This window comes from Protopterus annectens, chromosome 2.part1, assembly GCF_019279795.1.
Source record: "Protopterus annectens isolate FY-2018-M chromosome 2.part1, PAN1.0, whole genome shotgun sequence".
Taxonomy (NCBI): domain Eukaryota; kingdom Metazoa; phylum Chordata; order Ceratodontiformes; family Protopteridae; genus Protopterus; species Protopterus annectens.
Genome location: NC_056729.1, coordinates 341,324,332 through 341,347,237, shown reverse-complemented (window position 1 = coordinate 341,347,237; position 22,906 = coordinate 341,324,332). Strand labels below are relative to the sequence as shown.

At 42.0% G+C, this 22,906-nt stretch overlaps 1 protein-coding gene across 6 annotated transcripts in view; it reads right to left on the bottom strand.

The window, feature by feature from the left end:
* SEPSECS (Sep (O-phosphoserine) tRNA:Sec (selenocysteine) tRNA synthase) overlaps nt 1–22,906 on the bottom strand; it is a 1,234,889-nt gene that overhangs the window by 783,768 nt on the left and 428,215 nt on the right. For 5 of the 6 annotated variants that reach the window (XM_044062171.1, XM_044062175.1, XM_044062174.1 and 2 more), the window contains exon 5: nt 8,191–8,349. The exons of the other annotated variant lie outside the window; for it this stretch is intronic. In XM_044062171.1, coding sequence (XP_043918106.1) covers nt 8,191–8,349 — 159 coding nt within the window. The remainder of the gene's footprint in view (nt 1–8,190; nt 8,350–22,906) is intronic. 6 annotated transcript variants of the gene reach the window in all.

The window sequence follows — 22,906 nt, the reverse complement described above, 5'->3', positions numbered from 1 at the left end:
CCATGATGATCCTTTCCATAGCTTTGCAGACCAAGCTAGTCAGGCTTATGGGGCGATAGTTTCCAGGATCCGTTGAGGCACCACCTTTGTGGAGAGGGACCACTGTTGCTGTACGCCACTCTTTGGGTACATATCCTGTAGTAAGGCTGAGATTGAACAGTAGTTTTATGTTTGGGTTTAGCTCTTCTTGGAGTTCATGTAGGACGCAGCCCGGGAACACCATCTGGTTCCATTGATGCTGTGTTTTTTGCTTTGGAGAGGGCGGCTCTTACCTGAGCATCTGAGATGTCAGGGGGGCAAGCACTCTGCTGGGATAGATATGTGCCCTTTTGGTGGGGGGGGGGGAGAAGTTTGCGCTGAACCTGTCGGCTAGGATGTTGGCAATGTCTGTGGGTTCGGTGTATTTTTTGTCATTTTGGACTAATTCTGAGCATATCTGGGAATTCCCACCCAGGTTCCTAACATAACTAAAGAAAGCCTTGTGATTACCCTTAGTGTCCTGTGCAATCTTTCTCTTGAAGCTGGCCTTAGACGATTTTATGAGTGCCCATAGTTTTTTGCTAATACTGATCAGAGATGCCTTCCCTTTTTGGGATTTTGCTCCATCATGTAGTAGCTTCCTCCTTCTACTGTATAGTTTGTTTATGGCTGGGGTCCACCAGACAGGACGTCTGCCTTTGGAGGATTGGGTCTTGGTTTTATTTGGGATTGCATGATCCATGCATTCCTGAAGGTGTTCATAAATGCGTTTATAAAGGATTCTGCGGTCTGGGCCGTATTTTCCACAGGCCCGGGGGCTTTGAAGAATTCCACCTCGGTTTTGAGGAGTGTGAACTTTGCTTTAGAGAAGTTTTTCACTGTGGTTTTCTGGGCAGGGGGTGGGGTCGGGATGTGAATATCCAGTGAGATTAGTTTATGGTCTGATCTTACCAGTGAGGGATACACTTCTGGTCTGGAGCACAGAGTCCCCATGCTGGTGATGATCAGGTCCAGTATGTTTTCCCCTCTTGTGGGAGTGGTAACAAGTTGTTCCATAGCATTTGAGTTTATAAATTCTAGGAACCTTTGGGCTAGGGTGTTGGAGCTAGAGTAATGCTCCCAGTCTATGTTTGGGTAGTTGAAGTCGCCCAATATAATGGTGTTTGGAGAGACCTTCATACTTTCCAGTGTTCTCAGGAAGGCCGAGTGGGGTTCCTGGGTTTGGGAGGGTGGTCTGTAGCAGGCTATAAACTGGAAGGCAGTTTTACCCACTGTTAGTTGCACATGGATAGTCTCTGATGCTTCGTGCTGTGCCACCAACCTGGAGGTGTGGGTATCTTTGACGAATATTGATACTCCCCCTCCTTTTGTGGTTCGGTCCAAGTTTTGGGGCCGAAAAGCATGGTATGAGGTATAACCTAGTAATGCTGGGGTGCTCTCGGGAGCCTTGAACCAGGTTTCTGTTACTGCACATATATCGAGGTTCTCCATGCTAAGGAGAGTTTTGAGTGCGTGCATCTTGAGGTTTAGACTTCTGGCGTTGAGTAGCATTACTCTTAGTTTCTTATCCCTTGTGATACCTATGGAGGTGGGTTTGTCTTTTGAACCTTGCATAAAAAAGGCACTATGGGGGTAGCAAGAGCCTTTGCCAATATCCGAAAGCCCAGGGGTGACAGGTGCAAGCCGTCCATAGCGAAGCATTGTGGCTTGTCGAGCATGTCATCCCCGGCTGACAGGCATTGGATCCCCTTTGAATGACACCAATACTTAAGCCAATTGTTGAAATTGATCATCTTGTCTTCATATTGTGGCATTATTCTTGGTGAGGGTAAGATGCTACTCAAGGTCAGGGTCATACCGGCCTGGGCTACATGCTCAGAGAGCTCCTCTAGGTCTGTTTTCATGTAGTCCAGGGAGGTATGTCTCAGGTTATTCACACCAGCATGGACAATGACTGAGTCATATTTGTACTTGCCTTGGAGTGACCTGAGTGCTTGTGTTATGTGGCGGATCCTAGCGCCCGACAGGCAGCTCACCGTGACCTTCTTGTTCAGCCTGGTGAGCGGGACGTCAGTGTGCCTGATGATAGAGTCACCTATTACAAGTGTATCAGGTGTGTTGTTTAGCCTTAAGGGCTGTGACTGTTCGGCACACTGGCTTTGTGAGCTATGTGTTGCACGTGTTTTGTTTTGGGGTAGCGGTTGCTTGGGTGTCTGCTTTGGAGGTCTCTGCTGCTTAGGCAGATTTTTATTTAGAGCCTCCGAGTATGTTTTTGTGTGTTTATTTGTTTGGTTTGCTGTCGTGGTAGGTCTATGTGAGACTGGAATTGTAGTGAGTGTGGTTTCCTTCTCCTCCTGACTGGTTACGCCAGTACTGAGTTGAGAGAGCTTACCTCCAGTTTGGCTATATGGTTGCATCTCTCACATGTGTTGGAATTTGTTGGGAGGAGGAGAGGGTTGTCTGTGTACATGAGGCAGTTGTAACATTGCCTCAAGATTCCCAGATTCACCAGCTGGACCAGAGAGGAGATTGACAGCTGACCTTTGGACATGCTAGAATAGTACTGGGAATTCCTTTATAATTGAAAAAAGGGCCAAATGGGGAACAAGGTACTCAAGGGGAGTTTGTGAGGGTGTAGTGCTTTTAATTTTTTAGTGCTGACTTAGTGGGCAAGTGCCAGGTAACTTAAATGCAATGTGTTACAGGTAAATTAAATGCAAAAACGACAAACAGTAACTTTCTTTCAAGTGAAACAAGGAAATAAGTACAGTAAGCAATGCAGACATCACTAGGGATCCACAGAATCGCTGAAAAGCCGCGTTTTAGGTGGAATTAGCATTTCAGGGAAATAACAAGCAAACAAGCATACAAACAAAGCTAGATTCAGCAGGCCTGGATCTAGTCTATGCTACAGCAAACAAGGTGTACCAATTTCAGTAAGAAACAGTTCAAATATGCAAGCACTATAAGCCTTTAACCAGAAATTCCCAGCTCAGAAGGGCAGAGTCCAGCCTCTCCTCCCACAAAAGTGCAGACCACGAACCTTCTTAATGTAAAATAACTGGCCTGAAGCCCAAGTGCTTAAACCACAACTAATACACTTTTAGAATAACAGACACTGAGACCTCAATCAGCAGTTCCCAACTTAGAAGGATGTAAGCTACCTGTCCTGCCACCACAGTGCAGACCACAAACCTTCCTAATGTAAAACAACTGGTCTGAAGCCCAAGTGCTTAATCCAAAAGACTTAGAATGATAGCTACACTTTAATCAAGTTACTGCCAAGCAGTAATAAATACAATTGAATACGCCTTGATTAGTGCTCAAGTTATACAAACAAAGCTAGATTCAGCAGGCCTGGATCTAGTCTATGCTACAGCAAACAAGGTGTACCAATTTCAGTAAGAAGCAGTTCAAATATGCAGGCACTATAAGCCTTTAACCAGAAATTCCAAGCTCAGAAGGGCAGAGTCCAGCCTCTCCTCCCACAAGAGTGCAGACCATGAACCCTCTTAATGTAAAATAACTGGCCTGAAGCCAAAGTGCTTAAACCAGAATTAATACACTTTTAGAATAACAGACACTGAGCCCTCAATCAGCAGTTCCCAACCTAGAAGGATGTAAGCTACCTGTTCTGCCACTACAGTGCAGACCACAAACCTTCTTAATGTAAAACAACTGGTCTGAAGCCCAAGTGCTTAAACTAAAAGGCTTAGAATGAGTTACACCAAGCAGTAATAAATACAATTGAGTACTTTTAAGATGACACAAAAGCAAAATAAAGTAGAAAGAAACACAAATACAGTAAAAGCAGATAAATAAAAAAAATTAAGTGGAAAGAGAGAAAGGAGTAGCAGAAACTAAGCTGATTGGCCTTCTCAAATGTTCTCCTTGTACTGGGTAGAATGAGGTAATGACACTAGACTGGGAGGAGGGTCCCAGATCAAATTTACACTAGGGGCGGGCAACTGGAAAGCCACCAACTATAAAAACACTATACCAACAGGGAGGGACGGTGGGAAACAAACTGCAGAAATGTTTCTCACAGCTGAAAAGCAGCAGTGAGCCTTTAAATGAAAGTTTTAAACAGCTAAAGGAGACTCTAGAAAAAAAGAGTTTAACTGCAACAAGTTATCAGAAAAACAACCCAACAGATGCTTAATAAAAGTGGACAATTTCCAGTTAATACCTCACACACAGTGAAACTAGCTAGAAAAATACACAGTACACAAAGTGCTATAAATAACAAAGAAATAAAGAACAAAATAAACAAAAAACAGGATACTTAATGTTATATATTATAGCTCCGAGTTTCCTCAGTGCCTTTCCTTCGATTAGCACAGTGTGAAATGGCAGAACACTCACAACTAAACTTCTTAGGTAACAGAAAGTTGAAACCTGAGACAGCTTTTAAGAAAGAAATCTCAAAAGAACCAATGAGGTAGCATTGATCACTAAAATCACCACACCCAGTGACTACAGCGTCTTGCATACAAAGAGACAAAGTCATAAAATATCAGGATTGCCAAGCAGAATCGAGAGCAATGTGGAAGAAAGATACCCAGACAGTTCCAATAGCAGTAGGAGCAACAGGTCTTATAAAAATAATCTACAAATGTAACCCCATACAACTTGCAGAAAGATTCATTACTGAGCACATTATGGGTGCTGCGAAGAGCACTTCTGGTGACATCAAGGACAGAAACAATACTAATTTCATGAACTTTGATTTAGGAATGGGGTCCATTCCTGTCATAGTATTAGAAACCCAAAAGTCTCGGAGAAATTAAAAATTGGGGATTAGCCCTTATGTCACTAAATGGGTAGCCAATTGGCTCACCGACAGAACACATACTGTCAAAGTTGCTGACTCCACCTCTACCAGTAGAGTACCACAAGGATCTGTGCTAGGCCCTTTACTGTTTGGAATCTATTTCTTGGAAGTCCAGGTTAAAGTAGATGGCCTTTGGCTTACCAAGTTTGCTAATGATTGCAAATTGGGTGCAATCATAGAGTTCCCCAAAGACGTTAACATATTACAGGAAGGGTTAGCACAGACAAATGACTGGTGCCAAAGCCATGGTCTAAAACTAAACGCAAAGAAGTACATTATTATCCCATTTGGCAAAGCATAATTCCCTGTTAATTACAACACTGATGGCACCCCCCTCCCAAGTTCAAACCCAGTGGTGTGTGATGTGGGAATATGGGTAGACAGCAATCTGAACTTCAACCATTAAGTTTCCACAGTGCTAAAGAAAGCCTTCTACATTGCACATCTCATAATTTAGGGCATTTCATCCAGGTCTAAGGATGTTACGCCACTGTACTCCACGTTCATTAGACCATTAACAGATTACAATGTTCCCTTTTGCATGCACCTCACCAGACACCTGCAGCATCTGGAGAGACCACAGAGGTTTCTCCCCAGAAAATAACTGGGCCTTCAAACCATGACTTGTGTGGACAGACTGAATGCCCTGTCACTGTACACTGTATCTTATAGGCTGCTGAGAAGCGACTTGTGTGTGGCCTACAAGCAGTCTCTGACCCTGCCCCGATGGAAATGCTGCACATCCGCAAGTCAAATGGCACACGAGTCACTCACTCTAGGGATCTTAACCTAGCCTGTGACATTAACAGAAAATGCTGGAGAGAGAGATACATCTCCCAGAGATTGCCACTCCTCTGGAATAAAATTCCAGTTCAAGTGAAACAGAAATTGCCACTCCTCTGGAATAAAATTCCAGTTCAAGTGAAGCAGAGCTCTTCTCTGACCTTAAGTACAACCTAGATAAATGGATGGGAGACCACAAATTCATCCCAGGGGTGGCACCAGTGTCCTTGATGGACAGGAGTAGTCACTGTTGGTCATGGACTTGCCCTGAGAATTACGTCCATCTAACAAGGATACCTGGGGTGACTTGAGATTAACATGGCTAGGCTTGTAAGGGCTCTAACGGCAATAGCTTAGTAATCTCCTATGAACCTACAATACAAAGTAAAAATGCAATCACCAGATTCAAGGGGAATGTATGTTCAAAACGATAAAATTATACAACTGCCAAGTCCAAATATCCAAACTGGGATCTAGATTTTGCTGTTTTGTTAGCATATGGCTTGCTCGTCTCTCATTTAAGTCCAGGATTTTTATATACAGAAGCACTGCACTCCTTGGATTATTAGACTGTCCTATGAAAGCATTAAGGCTTTTCTTTGATGAAAAAATATGCACAGGCCAGTTCACAACAGATACCCATCACTGCACAACACCTTCACAAAGGAAAATTCCTTAAGTGAAGAATTGTAAGATGATGAAGATTCAATGCCCCAGCCTCTAATGCAAAAGTAAGGTCCTCCAAATCTGCAGCCACTAAGTGAAGTGAAAAAGATCCTTCTTTTACAGTTAATTGGCACATACCCTCATCAGAGGACAAGACAGAAATGGTAAGCACAAAAAAGGTCAGTGCAGGGTTGGTCACAGATCCAGGCCCAGAAAAAGAGACAGATTGATACAGGCTCACAAACTGACAACAAGAAAGCTGTCTGAACAGCAGCAGCAACCAGTATGGAGTCTGGTGGTGATAGGTAACACTAGTGAAACTTGTTGGGAGCATGCTCTTGTCCACCTGTAAAGTCATCTTCCATCAAGTGCTGAACAGATTACAAATGTAAAATGCTAGTGGACTAAAGGAAATAACAGCTCACTTGAATTTTTGAACACAGTTGACAAATAAACCATATCGCATAGGAAAAGTGTTGTTGTATCCCACAAAACGTGTACTAAGTTTGGTGCCTGTAAAGCCAAAGATACAGATTCTGACCTGTAGAAAGAAAAGAAAGAAAGAAGTCCAAACGCAGGCAGAGACCAGCAAGAGACAGTAATAATTCTTTCAGAAGCCAAGTGCAAAAGCCTTAGACATGGATTAGCAATCCTTTACATGGGCTCATTGTCTCATTCTCATGACTGATATCAATGGTGACCCTTGGAATGTTACTTCAAGTGATGCTCTCTGTTCATCACCACAGTCCACATTTCATTTATGTGAGGATAAGACCTTTAAAGGAAACCAGAGTGTTCAGTTAGCAATGTTAAGTGCTGTTACTAAAATATGAGCACTGATGACTGTATGGAAAGTGGACAAGTGATGGTCTAAAATCTTAAAATGCAAGTCCATGCTGTAGATTTGGGAGGTTTGGGCTCCAGCTTTCTTCAGGCATCAAAGATGTGCACTTTCCTGCAATGACTGCAAGGAGGAAAGGTAATGGTCTCTTCTTAGAAAAGCTCTTCTTTACTCTCCAGTGCCTTCTTTTTGCTTCTCCATATCAGTGCATCTCTCAACTATTATATTGGTCCACTCACTTTACTGACTTTCCGTTGTGCACCTGGTCTGCTCTTAGAAAGTGCTGAATGTTGAACATAGTAAAACCTCCTTCCTGTTCCATCCACAAATTCTGTCAGGCTGTTGAGGGGCATTCAAGAAATACACTACTTTACTGAGTGCATCTATGCAACAGTACAAGCATTTAGGTTACACAACCTTTTTTATGTACGATGGGTCTGCAAAACTTATGCAACTGACAACGCCAAGGAGAGATTCAGGTTTCCAATCTACGTACACAGATGTAATGGAACATAACTTTTGGACCCTCATCATGACCAAACAGAATTTTCAATATTAGTAAATGGAATAAATGAAAAATTAATAAAATATTTTACTTGGTATACCAATGTTAGCCATATTACTGAATGCCTATTCATTCAATCTCTAACAACAGCTACCTCCTATTCAGGGTCATGAAGAAGTTGTAGACTATCAAGGCAATTAATGGGCATAAGGCACAGAACCAGTACAGGACATGAAGTCTCCCACGCACACACTCACACCTACTAGCAATTTCAGAGGCTCAACATTTTGCTTATTAGCATGTCTTTCAAATGTTGGAGAAAAGCATAAACTGGTGAGAACCAATGCAAGCACATGGAAAACATGCACAATCCACTCAGAAGACACCACAGACAGGGAATGAACCACTGAACAAAATGCTGTAGGCAGAAGTGCTAACTAGCTGTATTTAATATTCTTTTCAAAAATGTAAAACCCTTCAAGTAATTATTTCTGTTTCAACTACAGCAAACAATGCTTAATAACACTACCATCCAACATCCATGAGAAAGTTTTAAAAGCTGGAAGAGCGCATGCAACTTACCAGCAGTTATCATGGATTTAAAGCAAGACTTCTGGTCAATTCGAGGCCAGATTATATATTTTGCCTTTGGTCGTTTTTGATGCAGTGCTAAAAAGCAAAGGGTCAAGCACATACCAGTTGCCATGGGAACCACAAAGCAAGAAGACACAGAATGGACACCTAGGAATGCAAAATACAGCAAGCATTTGTCAAAGTCAAAAATAAATTTACATGATGCTGCAAATGACATCCGCAGAAATATCTCAGCCTTTAGAGAATGTGTCTGCTTAATACAATCCTGTAATGCAATTCAGTATCTGTTAGCATCTTTCTACACCCCAGGAACCCTCCAAAAAGTATCTGCATCTTCCTCTGATAAGGAATCACCTGGAAACACCCAATGCTTATAGCATCCTTCTTATGCATGCACTTTTACCTTATTCTTAACAAGAACAGCTCTGAAAAGTTCCAGTCACACTGTGCAACAGCAGAAGGGATGTCATTCTGAATGCCTGTCATTTTTGTCACTCCTTTATGGTAGTAAAGTATAACAAAATTACTATAATTAAACTTGCACTGATAGTCAAATGATATGCAATAGTTTGCAGCCCATTACTTCCTGGTGCACTGAGCTGTCCAGCATAGGACAGGAGCCCAAATGAAAAACTTCTAAAGCAAAAAGGGGGATGGAGGATGGGAGGCTGAGGAAGGGCAAAAAACAAACACATATGCAGCACTATGGTGAGTACATAACTTTTGTATCTGATGTTGTCTTTTTCAACTGTTAATCAACCAATGGGTCAGAGTCCCCAGCTAGAGTAAACCCTGGGTGGTCGTCAAGGAAAGATATTCCTGAGTACAGTGGAGCTAAATGCTGCCTACTTATAGAAGCAATGTCCAATTTGTAATGATCAATAAAGGTCTGAGCACTCAAAGTAGCAACTGCACAAATGTCATCTATGGAAGCTCTAGAGTAGAAAGGAGATGAAGTAGCCGCAGATCTGGTGGAATGAGCCTTAGGAGGTTTAGGTAACGTCAACCTTTAGTTTTATAAAGAAAGGAAATGTGAGATACTTGGCTCTGCAGACAGTTTAACCTTAGCTGTGATAAGCTTGAAATCTGTGTCATCATGCTCAGAGGAGCATCAATGAATTCCAGGACATGAGTAAGGGAAAGCTGAGACTGTGTAGTTCACTGTGATGCCTAGTTGAAGGCATAGGTGGAGGAAATAATCCCTAGCCTGAATCAGTATAGGTTTGATGGAAGCAAACAGGAGCCAGTAGCAGACTCAAGTGAGCTGTGACCACTGCCATGCACTTCCTGGAACACCTTGGGGGCTGTGGTGAGATCAAAGGGTAGGTCCTTGAACTCGTACTGACTGGCTCCCAAATGGAAATGTAGTTATTTCCTTGAGTGCCTGTTTATTTTGATAAGATACTACGTAACCTGGAGTTCTACAGAGCACATCCAATTGTCCTTTCACAGTAGCACCAGAATGGACTGAACCGTGACCATTCTTCAAAGATCATCTGACAAAAGTAGCACTTGCATATTAGTCACACCTTATTCCAAGGGCACTCTACAAGGAGGTTACACAGAGCTTCTCTTCAATACTGCTTGAAATATTACCTAAGGGATGCAGGACAGGCAGGCACAAGGAAGGGTCTCTGAAAAAATTGTCCTGAAGTTGGCTCCTGCCAAATGAAGTTCTGCATTTGGAGTTGAGAACTGGTTGCAGCATTTAGTGAAAGTGTTTGACAAACTGATTCAGACTGCTGAGTCCAACATTGGTCTTAGGTCCTTGTTCTGTTCTTGGCACTAAAAAAATCTCAAGTTCCAGATCCTTGCGGGTCTGGGGGTACCACTTGGGTGACTCTTTTTGCCAGCAGCTTTTCTATTTCTATGGCTGCTGCTTTCCTCTCACTGAGTGGAATGTTGGGAATCCTTTTGGTCTGTTTGGGAGGTTGAAGGGAAAATGGTATGTAATGACTTCTAGATATTATACTGTGTACCTAGGTGTCTTTGATGGCTGCCCAGGCTTCTGGGTGCAGAGATAAGAGTCCCCCGACTGCCCCCAGAGTCCAGTCTTGCAACTTTTCAGGGATGCTGAAAGGGCTCCTCAGAGAAAGGGCCCCTGATGGGCTGATGTTGTAGGCCTCCTCTGCCACAATGGTGCCTGCCATTAGAGTTCTACCCTCAGCCACATGAGGCTCTGTCTCTGCAGGAGTCCTGGGAAGACCCTTGCATCTTGCAGAACCACATCTTTCCACATCATATCTGGTTCCATGAAAAAGTCGTCTGAAGAGTAGAAAATGGCATCTCTATGAATGATGTCTTCCCATCCTGTTCAGTCCTGGAGAGAGTTTCTTTCACTTTGCGGCCAAATAATGCTGATGCATTGAAGGGAGCATTGATGAATGATGTCTTGAAGGTCTCTGCAAAGTCACAAAGGTGCATCCAAACGTGCCTTTTTACAGCAATTCCAAAACCTGCAGTTCTTGAAGTTCCCTCTTTGAGGATGAGAAATCCACCTTATGGAAGCACTTGATAGGGACTGGAGGGTGGCCAGTTGTGATGAAACAGTCTTCTTGTCCTCTGCAAAAATGGAGCCTGACACGGCACTGGAAAACTCCTTGATCAAATCCCTCTGAATTCTTGTAACATGTGCCAAGTAGTTCAGCGACCTGAGGGTGAAGGTTGCTAATCTATAAACACACTTTCCAAATCTGTCCAGTGCCCTGGACTCTCTGCTTAAGGAATGGACAGACAAACTATGTTCAGCAAGTTGTTTCTTGGTGGCTGCTGCTATCACCATAGTATCTACTGGAGGATCCTTGCTCCAATGGGGCCTGATCCTCTGGCACAACAAGGTATTTATCTGGTCTCTTGAGAATAGGTTCCGTGATGTCCGGATCCTTCCAGGCCTGGTGGGAAATAAGGTGCACCATCCCATCCACCGAGGGGGGGCGGGGGGACGACTACCCAGGATGTAGTTGAGCCAGTTTTGAAAGCCTTGATAAACCCCGACTCCTGCTGAGAAAGGGGGTTGGAAGACCAAACACCTTTCCGTCTCAAAAATTCAAGATTTAACTGAAAGAGAAATGCTCAAGGGATGGTCTGGGAGACCCCTCCCCTTCATCAAAGTCAGTGTCTTCCATCAAAGATTCATGTGGAGAATCTAAGTGCCTCCTATTATACATACGCTTCCAAGGGGGCTCTCTGGTGGGATGCTCTGGGGAGGACTCAGAATTGTGGGCAGAATCCTAGATGAGGAGTGTCTCCAGGCTTCATTGGACAGGCTGTCCTGAAGGAATAGAATGAAAAGGATTATTGCCCAAAGTAGACAGTTATGGAGAAGGTGGACCCGAGAGAGAGGCAAGGATGTCTAGTCCACACAGATGGAAAATGCTCTCTCCACTACCTCAAAGGCAGAAGTACCAGGGAATCCAAGAACAGACTTAACAGGAGCAGAGGCCATCTGCCCAGGATGGGTCCTAGCATCCCCAAGTCCCTGCCTTGACGCAGAAGTCAAAACAAAAACATCAGAGTCAAACCCAACCCTCCAGATCCAGCACCAATTCTATGGTTCTGAGATCCCTCCAGCAGAGTCAGAGCTGTCTGGATCAGAGAAGGTGTCTGAGGCGACGAGGGCCAAGCCTTAGAATACAACACAGACAAACTTAGGATTCTCGGGTCCAAAGACTCTGCAACCAGTGGATGGATTGGAGCAGGAGTCAAAAGCTGTGATTGGGCTGTTGGTACATTCATGGATACGATGGGAGACAGAGACAGAATAACTCCCACCTGAATTTGGGCCATGACAAACTTTTCTCATCATCCTGTCCAGATCTGCTTCTGTTAAGACTCCTAGTCAACCTGATGGAAGAAGAGGTTGAGGGTGGTCTGGACATCCATCAAGATGTCTTCTACAAGAATGGTAATTGAAGCCTTGAGGAAGTCGGCTCTGGAGAAAATCTGAGTGATCTATGACATGGAGACTTTGAGTTGGATCAAGTCGGATCCAAGGATCTTGGTTTTGATGGGGTTGGAATCTCAGGAAGTGGTTGGAACCAATGACTGCAATTTTCTCGAGCTGCGTTGAGCCCGAAGTAGAAGGAAGACAGCAATCAGGGGAACAATTCCTTGAATCTTTATTTTGCCAGTGGTATCCCCTTGGATGACCCCAAAGATTTCTTGGAGGGGGGGCTCCAGAAGAAGAAGCAGAGGGAAGCAAGCCTTTAATACCAGTCTATTTCTGAGGTCAAGCTGTGCTCTATGATTAAGTCCTGCACACATTTCACAATCATTGTTGAGATGCCTTGCTCCGAGGCAATAAATGCACTTGGACTGAGCATCTGAGTTAGATGAGCACTTTTTAAAACCTGTTGTTTTTTCAGACATATTTAATTAAGAACAACAACAAAAACAACAGAAGAAAGACAGGGAAGGCAAGAAGAACTATTAATGATAGTAGCACACAATATCAGGAATGGTATACTATAGAAAAATAACAATAATGGTATTAAGAAGGACCTTAACACTAAGGTAGCACAACACTTAGCAAGGGCAGAAGGCCTGACGAAACAAAAATGGCACTCTAAACAATTATAGATATATTAGTATTTTTTTAATGGAAAGACGGTGAGGAAAGGAATTAAGAGAAAAACAGTAACCCACTACAACAAAAAAGGAGAAATTACTTACCTATTACAAAAGACTATGTATGTCCAAACACTAAAGTAGCAAATGAAATTTGAGGTAATTCAGGTGAAGGATAGGATTATGGGTAAGGGGAGGAGCTCGAGCCATGCAGCCAAAGTCTATTGAAGTGGCTGAAGTCAGCTCTGAGGTGTGGGAGGTTGACAGAAAGGTTAAGGTGTTTACCTTATAAACACAAGGTGCAGGGTTTGATTCTCACATGAGGTAACTGGCTAGGCTTAAAATGGTCTACAAAGGCAGTTAGCCTAGTACTAATCTATGTGTCTATGTGTGATTCGAAATCCACTGGCTGACGAATGAATAAAAAAGATATCAGGTCATATTTTTTAAGTAGGATATTTGGGGAGCATTTATGCAAGCAATCTTGGAGAACTTAACATACCCAGAAAGCTATTTCCCGGTTTACAATGTTAGAGGCAGCAGAATTTGGGAAGACCATATTTTTTTTGATGGTGAACAGATCAGGTTCTGGTCAAAAACAAAGATAGAAAATAATCTGCATAGTGATTTTTGGTAGCAGGAGCACTAACAAAAGTTAGTCCTTGTAATAAAGGAAGTCTAGAAGGATATTCAACTTCTGCTTATCAGCATTTTGCTGTGACTATTTTTGTTTCTTGACAAAATTAGACAAAGCAGCAGAAAACCCTTTAGAAAATCTGGAGAAGGAGGGCTGAACAATCAGGCATTCCCTGTATCAGTTTCTCTTTCTCATCATATTTTTAATGACCTCTGCAGAGGGTTCAAAAACTAAACCTCTATCCAAATAAGAATTTAAAATCTAATTTTTTTTACATCTTATGGGAAGTTCTCAGTCAATAAACACTAATCACATTGTCAAGAAGGCACAACAGCGTTTACAATTTCTAAGAAGGTTGAGGAGAGCAAAACTACCACTTTCAGTTCTCACAACCTTCTACAGGGGTACCACTGAAAGCATCCTGACCAGTAATCTCTCAGTGTGGTACAGAAACTGCATGGTTTCAGATCGCAAATCTCTCCAGAGAGTGGTGAAAGTGGCAGAGAATTATCAGGTCCACACTCCCATCTATCCAGGACTTGCACTCTGCTCGGTGCTTCAGCAGAGCCATGAAAATAGTCAAAGAATACACTCACCCTGCCCATGGTCTGTTCTTTTATTTGTCTTCAGGCAGGAGATACCACAGCTTGCATTGCAAAACCACCAGATTTAATAGAAGTTTTTTTCCCACAAGGCATCATACTTCTGAACTTCAGAAATAACATGCACCATACTGGTCATCAAGTTGTGGAGTTACAATGCTGAAGTAATTCACAGACAAATGCAATAACTCTATGAAAGTACAATCTTATACCTTATGTGCAATACTAATGATGCCAAGTTAACATTCTGTGCAATATGTCAAGTTAGCATTCCGTGCAATTTGAATGATTCTGATCTGTGTAATATTTTCAGTACTGACAAAGACATGTAAGTGGAATAGTCTTGGTGCACGTCGCTGTACTTGTTACTGCATTGCATAAATGTCTTACTGTTGTTATTGTTGGATTAGCATTAGTCTATGTGTTACTGTTGTATTAATATTATCAGTATATGTTGTACACACATTGAATTCGAAGTAATGCAATTTAATTCAGTCGCACTGTTGTGTGGACTGAATGATAACAAAGTTCACTTTTAGACTTCGACTCTTCTACGAATGCAGCCAGGAAAACCTCCACAACAGAGTACCAGTGGTATCAACCCTGGAAGTAGTATTTACAAAATCATACACACACTTTAAAAGAATGAGTAGTGACCCGAGAAACTGAAGAAATTCAACCAAACAAAGCAGATTTTTCCTGCAGGAGGGAAATGCAGATAACACATCCCTCATATTTTCACAATTAGAATAAATGTTAATATATGAGCCTGACAATTGAAAAGCAAACACATTTTTCTCAAAGTGATCAATTGTTTTCCCATCCTTACCTGAAGGACTGACAGCAGCTAGAATAACTAAAGCTATAGCTTCTGGGTCAGATCCGTGACAAATGTATAAAAATCTGGAAGACTGAAGAACTTTGTACATTCTATCTGCTTTCTTAGGTGCAGCCAGCTGACTGTCAAACCACAGGCTGTGACAAACATCCTCCAATGCTGACAGCTCAGGAGGATGGAAGGAAGCTCTGGGAATTTCAGTTGTAACAACACAGTATTTTCAGAGGTGTTCTCCCACTGAAATCACTGGCAGATTTTGGAGTCTCAGAGAAAGAGAATCGCTGACAGGACGATTCAGATAACATGCTCTCAGAGTCTGAATCAGAGATTGGAGGAGAAAAACCTGCATCTGTCTCATCACATTCCTCTCCAGATTCAATTGCTTGAATGTCTTCAGGATAAGAATCCATTTTTCTTTTACCAGAAACCACATAAGAACGGTCAATGGAATGTACAAGACCCTGAGCCAGACTTAATAAACTACTCCAGTTAAACTGATGCAAGGGATGACAAATATTTAGTTTTCTGCTTCTTTTTAACAGGAACGTTGGTGTAAATAGTTTTATTAATGACAGCAACAGCTTCCCTAGAGATAGGCACAACATTCTGGCTAAGCAGGGGCACCTTCCCTGCCCCTTCTCCCAGGACTAACACTGAAGATCCCCAACAGCCACAGAGGACATGGCATGGCCCACAGTGGCTGTATGGACAACACCAGAGGGATCATCGGGAAAAAGATGAGTGGCCTGAGAAACTAACTTTGGTCACAGCAAAGTCATCCGTCTGCAGTGGAGACGCACTGCTTGCCTGCTGTGGTAGCAAAGGCTACTTAAGTTAACTTATTTTCCTTTTGTGGCAGGAAGGTGGCCAATCATGGGACAGGTCGTTTACTCCATGGTCAAGCCAAAAACAGTGCTTCTTTCTCGGGAGAGTAAGTGACACAAGACAGTAAAATTTAAAAAGTAGTTAGCAGTAACTTTTCCAGTTAAAACACAGTAAAAAGTACTCTATACAGTTTTATCAGTCACCAGTAATTTAAACAAATTTTCCTCAAGGGAAAAAAAAAGTTTTAGAATGTTTAAACAAACTTTTAAACTGTCAGAAACAAAAGTGTGCTCCCATTTAAAAGTAAGGCAGAGTCATGTGACAGACAACAAAAACATATTCCTAGCTTAAAATATACTTTCCTAAAGAGAAAAGTTTACTCAACAAAAACAGTCTGTGGAAGGTTTTTCCCCAAAATGAACGTATCTGCCCAGTAATGGAACAGCACAGGCCAACAGTCGATACTTGAAAGCCCATAGAGGAGCTCTCTCTTCAGTGGCAGTAAATCACTGAAGAGCGTTGTGCCCAAATCTGTCTTTCAGTCATCTTAGCTGAAGGTGACTAATGGTTTGGGTGCTTGGAAGGTGCCTTGAAGCTTTGGAAGCCGGCTGACTGTTATAGCCTATATAGAATATAACCCATACAGCTTAGGCTACTGCAGTAGTGATCAATATGACAAACATGCACATTTAAAGCATATGGGAATCTCTTATACTTAGATACATATATTATATAAAAAACACAAAAAAATAACAATCATATTAGTTCTATATCTGAAGAATGAATGCGGTGCTGATTTGATGAATTTGCATTTGAAGTGCTGGATCAAGCTGATTAGGCAAAGTAAATGCAAATTACCTGCTTCAGAGAAAATGAAAATTATGTACTCACCGTAATGTTAGATCCATTTTGTCTTCTTCCATCCATCTCAACCTGTGGGTTCTTGGATCCATTTAGATCAGAGGCTGGCACTTCAGACTCTCGTCTCTAAAGTTCCAAGTTGGAATGGAGGGAGTCAGCCATCTACTTAAGGTAAAATCTATAATCCCTGCAACCTGAGCTGAGCTGCTACCACTGCCATGCATCTAGTGAACATTCAGGGAGGGGGCGTGATACTAAAGGGTAGAGCTTGATACCGGTAGCCAATGGACTGCACAGTTACTATCCTGGAATTTCTTCTGTTTGATGAACACATTTAACTATTAGGTCCAAAATAGGTCTGAGGTTCTTGTTTTTCTTCAGCACCAAAAAGAATCTTGAACAGACCTTGGATCATCTTTGGTCTGGTGGGACCACCAGGATGACTTGCTCTGTGAGAAGCATTTGAATCTCCTACTGCTGCCTTCATTTGCTAATGAGGCAGAATGCCTGGAAGGGATCTTTGATGCCAAGATTATGCTAAACTGAAAGGAGATAGTACAATCTCTGGAAAAGACTCAACACCCAGGCATCCAAATTAATGGCCTCCCCAAGCTTAAGGTGACAGTTATGCATCACCCCCAACGGCCTCCAGAGTGCAGCAGTTGGGAAAACCTTCATGAGTGCTTAAAGGTCCCCTAATGCCCTGATTTTGTGGACTGCCCTTGTCCCTGGGTGGTGTCAGTTGATGCCCCCCTGTTGCTAAAACCTAAACCTAAAGACATGTACTGTAAACATACAAAAAAAACAGCTAGAAAACTAAGAAAAGCACTTTACTACAGAGCTCCAGGACCACCTAACAATACAGAATGGCAAACGAGATCTGTGGAGACTTGGGGATGAGGAAGATCATAGGAGTTGAAGCTTCAGAGCCAAGAGTCTTAAGTGATGGTCTTGGAACCAAACAGATCTGATAACTCACATGTTCGAGTGGACGGAAAAGACAATAGAATCAGCACTTCTACCTTTATCTCCCACAGTACTGCTAGGACTATTTATGCAGCCATTTACAAATACAGAAACTTTTTAAACAGTTAAACTCTAGAGATTATTTGGAACAAAACAGGTGAAGAGACTAGTTATTTTTTTTATTTTTATTATTTTATTTGGGGTTTTCAAACTTTGCACAAGTTATATAACATTACAAGAAAAGGAAAAACAATCTGTGGATAGAGTATGAAGTTTGGAGGCAGTGAAGCTAAACAATGTGAATTTTTTCAGGAACAGGCGGATGGCTGTGATATAATTTATTTCCCTAATGCTGTTATTTTGAAGGCAACTAATGCAACATGATGAACATACTGTGGAAAGCTTTAAAGGCATAATGGTAAATCTGATTAAAACAAAGAGACTAACATGGTCCACTTACACGAGAGTATAAAAAGGTGTTTCCTCCCCTGTCTTCTGTTGTCAGGGAAGCACAATACTGAAACATTTAAGTTGATTTTCCCTTTACTTTGTGGTGTGCCATTTACAGACAAGTTGCAGAAAAACAAGATTTTAGCTGGACCTTGATCTGAAAAATGACAGCTCTGACTTTTATGATGTATTAACTAATTCCCTCCAGTACAGGTCTACTGAGTGTGCACTTTTAACTCCAAGTGGGTGTAGCTTGAGCCTTCAAAAAATTAAGATATCACCTTACAGTTCAAACATTCATATCTCTGGGCCGCAAGTGATACTAGAAAACTGTAAATGGCAAACCATTCAAGATAAATGATTCTTTATATTAGTAGCATTTATTCAATCTGACATTTTAAACTGGATTTTATAAGCCAAACTACAGGCAATGAATATTAGTACTGTAATGTTCTATAAGCAGCTTATGATCTCAGCAACCCTTCAAGCAAGACACACACTGCCACCAGGATTTTCTTCACAGGATCACTGGAAGTTATTAGGCTAATGGCCCTAGGGCCTTTAAAAGCCTAGCCAAGTTCTTCCCTTATTTCCACTATCAGCACCTATTGCTCGACACAGGTGGAACCCCCGCAGTGGATTTACAGTTACACATTCAATCGTCCAGATTGCATTTGAAAAGGGCCAATGAAATGTTCTGTTTGACATGAAGTGGGAGTCTGTTCCAAAGGTGTGGTAACCTCTGGGAGACAACTATGTCCCTCAAGCAGGTTCTATTAATGTCACATACCAGGTTAAAGTCTTTAGAGTGAGCAACCCTTGTACCACTTGACTTACAGAGATGCAGCATTTTCAATAAAGCAGGGTCAGAGATTGCCTTGTATGCAAGGCAGAGATGGTCTCCGAGTAGTCTGTATGAAACAGAATAAAGCGACAGTGATTTCATATGACCCACAACACAGGACAGATGCTGAAGGCCTAGAATTTTCCTTGTGAGGAACATCTGTGGTATCTCTAGTTGCTGCATGTGCTTGGAAAGGTACATACCAAAAGGGGCACAGTACTCAATTATTGGCCTGATGAGAGAAGAGTACAAGTAGGTTCTAACTTCTTTTTTTTTTCTGGAGGCAATGTCCTTACTTATGAGGTGTGCAATAAAGAATGCCTTTTTACCAGTGAGGAGACATGGTGGTCAAAGGTAAGGTTGCTGAAGGTAAGGTTGCTGTCAACCTCTATGCTCAGGTCTTCCACCACTGAGTGCGTACTTAAGGTGTTGCTATTGATGTGGTAGTTAGCAGGAACATTGCCCTTACTGAAAGGGATGACAATACATTTTTTTTGCATTGAGTTGACTTTGGCACCAATCATTTGTTTGTGTAAGACTCTCTTGTAGGATGTTGACATCATTTGGAGATTCTATGACCGCTCCCAGTTTGCAGTCATCAGCAAACTTTGTCAGCCACAGACCTTTCGTTTTTGCTTGTACTTCAGAGAAATAGACTCCAAACAGTAGAGTTCCCAGGACTGATCCCTGTGGAGCACTATTGGCTACAGTTCTTCTGTTGGGGGTGGATTCCCCTATTTTGCATGAGTGTTCTATCAGTGAACCAATTTGTGACCCATCTAATGATGTAAGTGTTGATACCTAGCTGGGTGAGTTTGTCAATGATGCCGGAGTGGGGGATAAAGTCAAATGTTTTGGCTAAGTCTAGGTAGGCTGTATGCACAGATTTTCCCTTGCCCATGGCCTTGGTGACCGTCTCGACGAAGTCCACCAGGTTTAAAAGGCATGATCTCCCTTTGACAAATCCAGACTCAGTAGTGTCAAGCGTTTGGAGATTACCTATATCTTTGTTGATAAGGTCCATGATGATTTGCTCCATGGCCTTGCAGATAAGGCTAGTCAGGCTAATAGGTCTATAGTATCTGGGGTCAGTGGAAGCACCACCTTTGTGCAAGGAAATAACGGTGGCAATTTTCCATTCAGCTGGGATGAAGGTGATGCTTAGACTACAATTGAAAAGAATACCCTATGGTGTTGCTAATTTTTGTTGGAGCCCATGTAGGATGCAGCCTGGGATGTTATCAGGTCCCATAGATGCTGTGTTCCTGGCCTTTGAGAGGGCGTTAACAACATGCTCTTTAGAGATACAAGGTAGGGGACAGGTGGTAGGGATGTCATTAGGTACGTGTGGTGGGGACAGAGGAGTGAAGTTTTCACAGAACCTGTCGGCCAACAGGTTAGCTATATCCACAGGCTCAGTATATGTGAAATCATTAACTACCAATTCGGCACAAATCATACAGCTGTGAGCTTTCAAAGGAGGCTATGCAATTCTGTTTGTGTTACCTGATGTTGAAATATTTAGAGAAACATGAATATTATTACAATGCAAACAAACAATATACAAATGATATTCAGCATCTCTTTAGCTGCATTAGACAAAGATCAAATATCAATACAATTGTATTTACCATCATGTATGCTTTAAGATGAAAACTTCTGACACCTTGTATGTAGCATGGTTTTGGAATTATTAATACAAATACGAATAAGCAATATTTGACACCTAGAGGCGTCAGGAGGTAACTGCAAAAACGCCTACAGGTGCACTCGACTGTACAGTGGCATTAAGTTTGAAAATCCATACACTCACAGTTCCTGATGTTATGGACTTGTATTAGTGTCACGCAATACAAAACCATGACTCTGGCTGCTACTTCACAATATTTTTGTTCCAAATTTTCAATACAATTTAACAGTATGACCATTCTAATGTACAGAAAAACTAAAAAAGCACAGTTTTGTAAATTACACTTACCAATAACAGTAAAAGTTCAAACTCCTCACTGCTGTAGTAGCCTTTGGGTTACATGGGTAGTTTCCTACCTAGGAAACAACAGTAGTCAGCTTCAAAAAGCTCTGGCTCTCCAACACAGCTTCCCTCTGACTTTTGAATAAGGGAAATCAGCAGTCAGAGTGAACATTTCTTCAGGACTTTCTTGCCCATAGAAAGATAGAAGAGCCTAACAATCCAGAATCAATGCCTAACTATGCCTTTTTGGAATCCCTTCCAAATTTCCCTCTGCACAAAGGAGGAAATTCAGCAGACATTACTAACTTTAGACCTATAGTAATCTTATCCCCATTCTCCAGAATACTTAAAAAAAAAAAAAAAAAGTATTGAAAAACAGATCACTAAACTATCTCACACAGAATAACTATCTCCAACTTAACATGGCATCTGTCCTTCCCACAGTACTAATACTGCACTTCTAACCTACCTAGATAATGTCAATTAATCTAGAGATAATGGCAAACTAGTCTCCTCCTCGTTTCTAGACTTGTGTAAAGCTTTTGACGCAGTTTGTCACAGCAAACTTCTACTTCAAATGTCCTCATTAGGTCTATCTCAGCTCACCCTTCTATGGTTCAAAAAAGTACAGTTTTGTACCTACCATAAATGTAGATGTTCGAAGATCCACATTGCTGCAGTCCTTACACTTGGGTAGTCCGCTGTCCTCGGTCGGCCCGAATATCAAAGTATAAGGCTGACGTCGGTCAAGGCGCATTTGACTGACATCAGGACGTCAGGGTACAAATGCGCATGACCGACGTCATATCCTCAGTCTTTTCTTGCCCCAGATGTCAGAAGACCCTAAAAATAAAGGTCAAAACCAAAAGACAGCAAACAACCAACCAACCACCCATGCACTAATTATATGTACAATATATACAATATACACAATATTTACAACCCAACCCACACAACCACCTCTAACTACAGAGGGGAAGGAGGGAGGGTAAATTGGACTGCAGCAATGTGGATCTTCGAACATCTACATTTATGGTAGGAACAAAACTGTACTATGTTCTTCATCTCACATTGCTGCAGTCCTTACACTTGGGTAGAATCCCAAAGCAGAGGTAAGGGAGGATGGCCAAACTACAAGGAAGCAGGAGCTGCCAAAATGCCCTGCAAAACAGCAGTGGCAAAACCAGCCCTGGATTTAGAGTAAAGGGGCAGGTGATAATGCCTAGAGAAAGTATGCACTGAACTCCAAGTAGCTGCCTCCAAAATATCCTTGGTTGCCACTCCCCTCAAAAAGGCTGTCAAGTGGCAGTAGCCCTAGTGGAATGAGGCCTAATCCCAGCTGGAATCTCCTTGCCATGATGGGAATAACAGAAAGCAATGCAAAACCCAATCCACTTAGAAATAGTTTGTTTCGACACAGGCTTGCCCTGAGAACTCAAAGCAAAAGAAACAAACAACTGCTGAGACTGCCTGAACCCTTTAGTTCTGTCCAAATAATATCGCAACTGCCTGTGTACATCTAAAGTGTGCAAAATCTTTTCCCCTTTATTTTGGGGATTTGCATAAAAAGTAGGCAAATGAATAGTTTGGTTTAAAGCCACACTAGAAACCACCTTAGGCATAAAGGAAGGATTAGTGCAAAGATACCCTATCCTTATGGAAAATCAAGAAAGGCTCAACCGCCATAAGGGCCTGTAATTCAAAAACCCTTCTTGCAGAGGTAATGGCCAACAAAAAGCAGTCTTCCATGATAAATATTTCAACTCAGAAGTAGCTGCAGGCTCAAAAGGTTGTAGAGTGAGTTTCTCCAACACAAAATTGAGATCCCAAGCAGGAGTAGGAGCTCTACGTGGGGGTCTTATATTCTTTGCCCCTCTAAGAAATTGCTTGAACAAAGGATGAGAAAACAAAGGAGGGTCACCTTCATAGTGAGCTGAAATTGCTGCAGCATGAACCTTAATAGAAGAGAAGGACAAACCTTTGTCCAGTAACTCAGTAAGATATTGAAGAGCCACACTTAAATTAGGCTCAGAAACATCAAAATCCTTTGCTGCACTCCAAAATAAAAATCTCTTCCATTTATCTGCGTACACTTTCCTTGTACTAGGCCTTCTAGCTTCCAAAATCACATTCAAAACTTGTT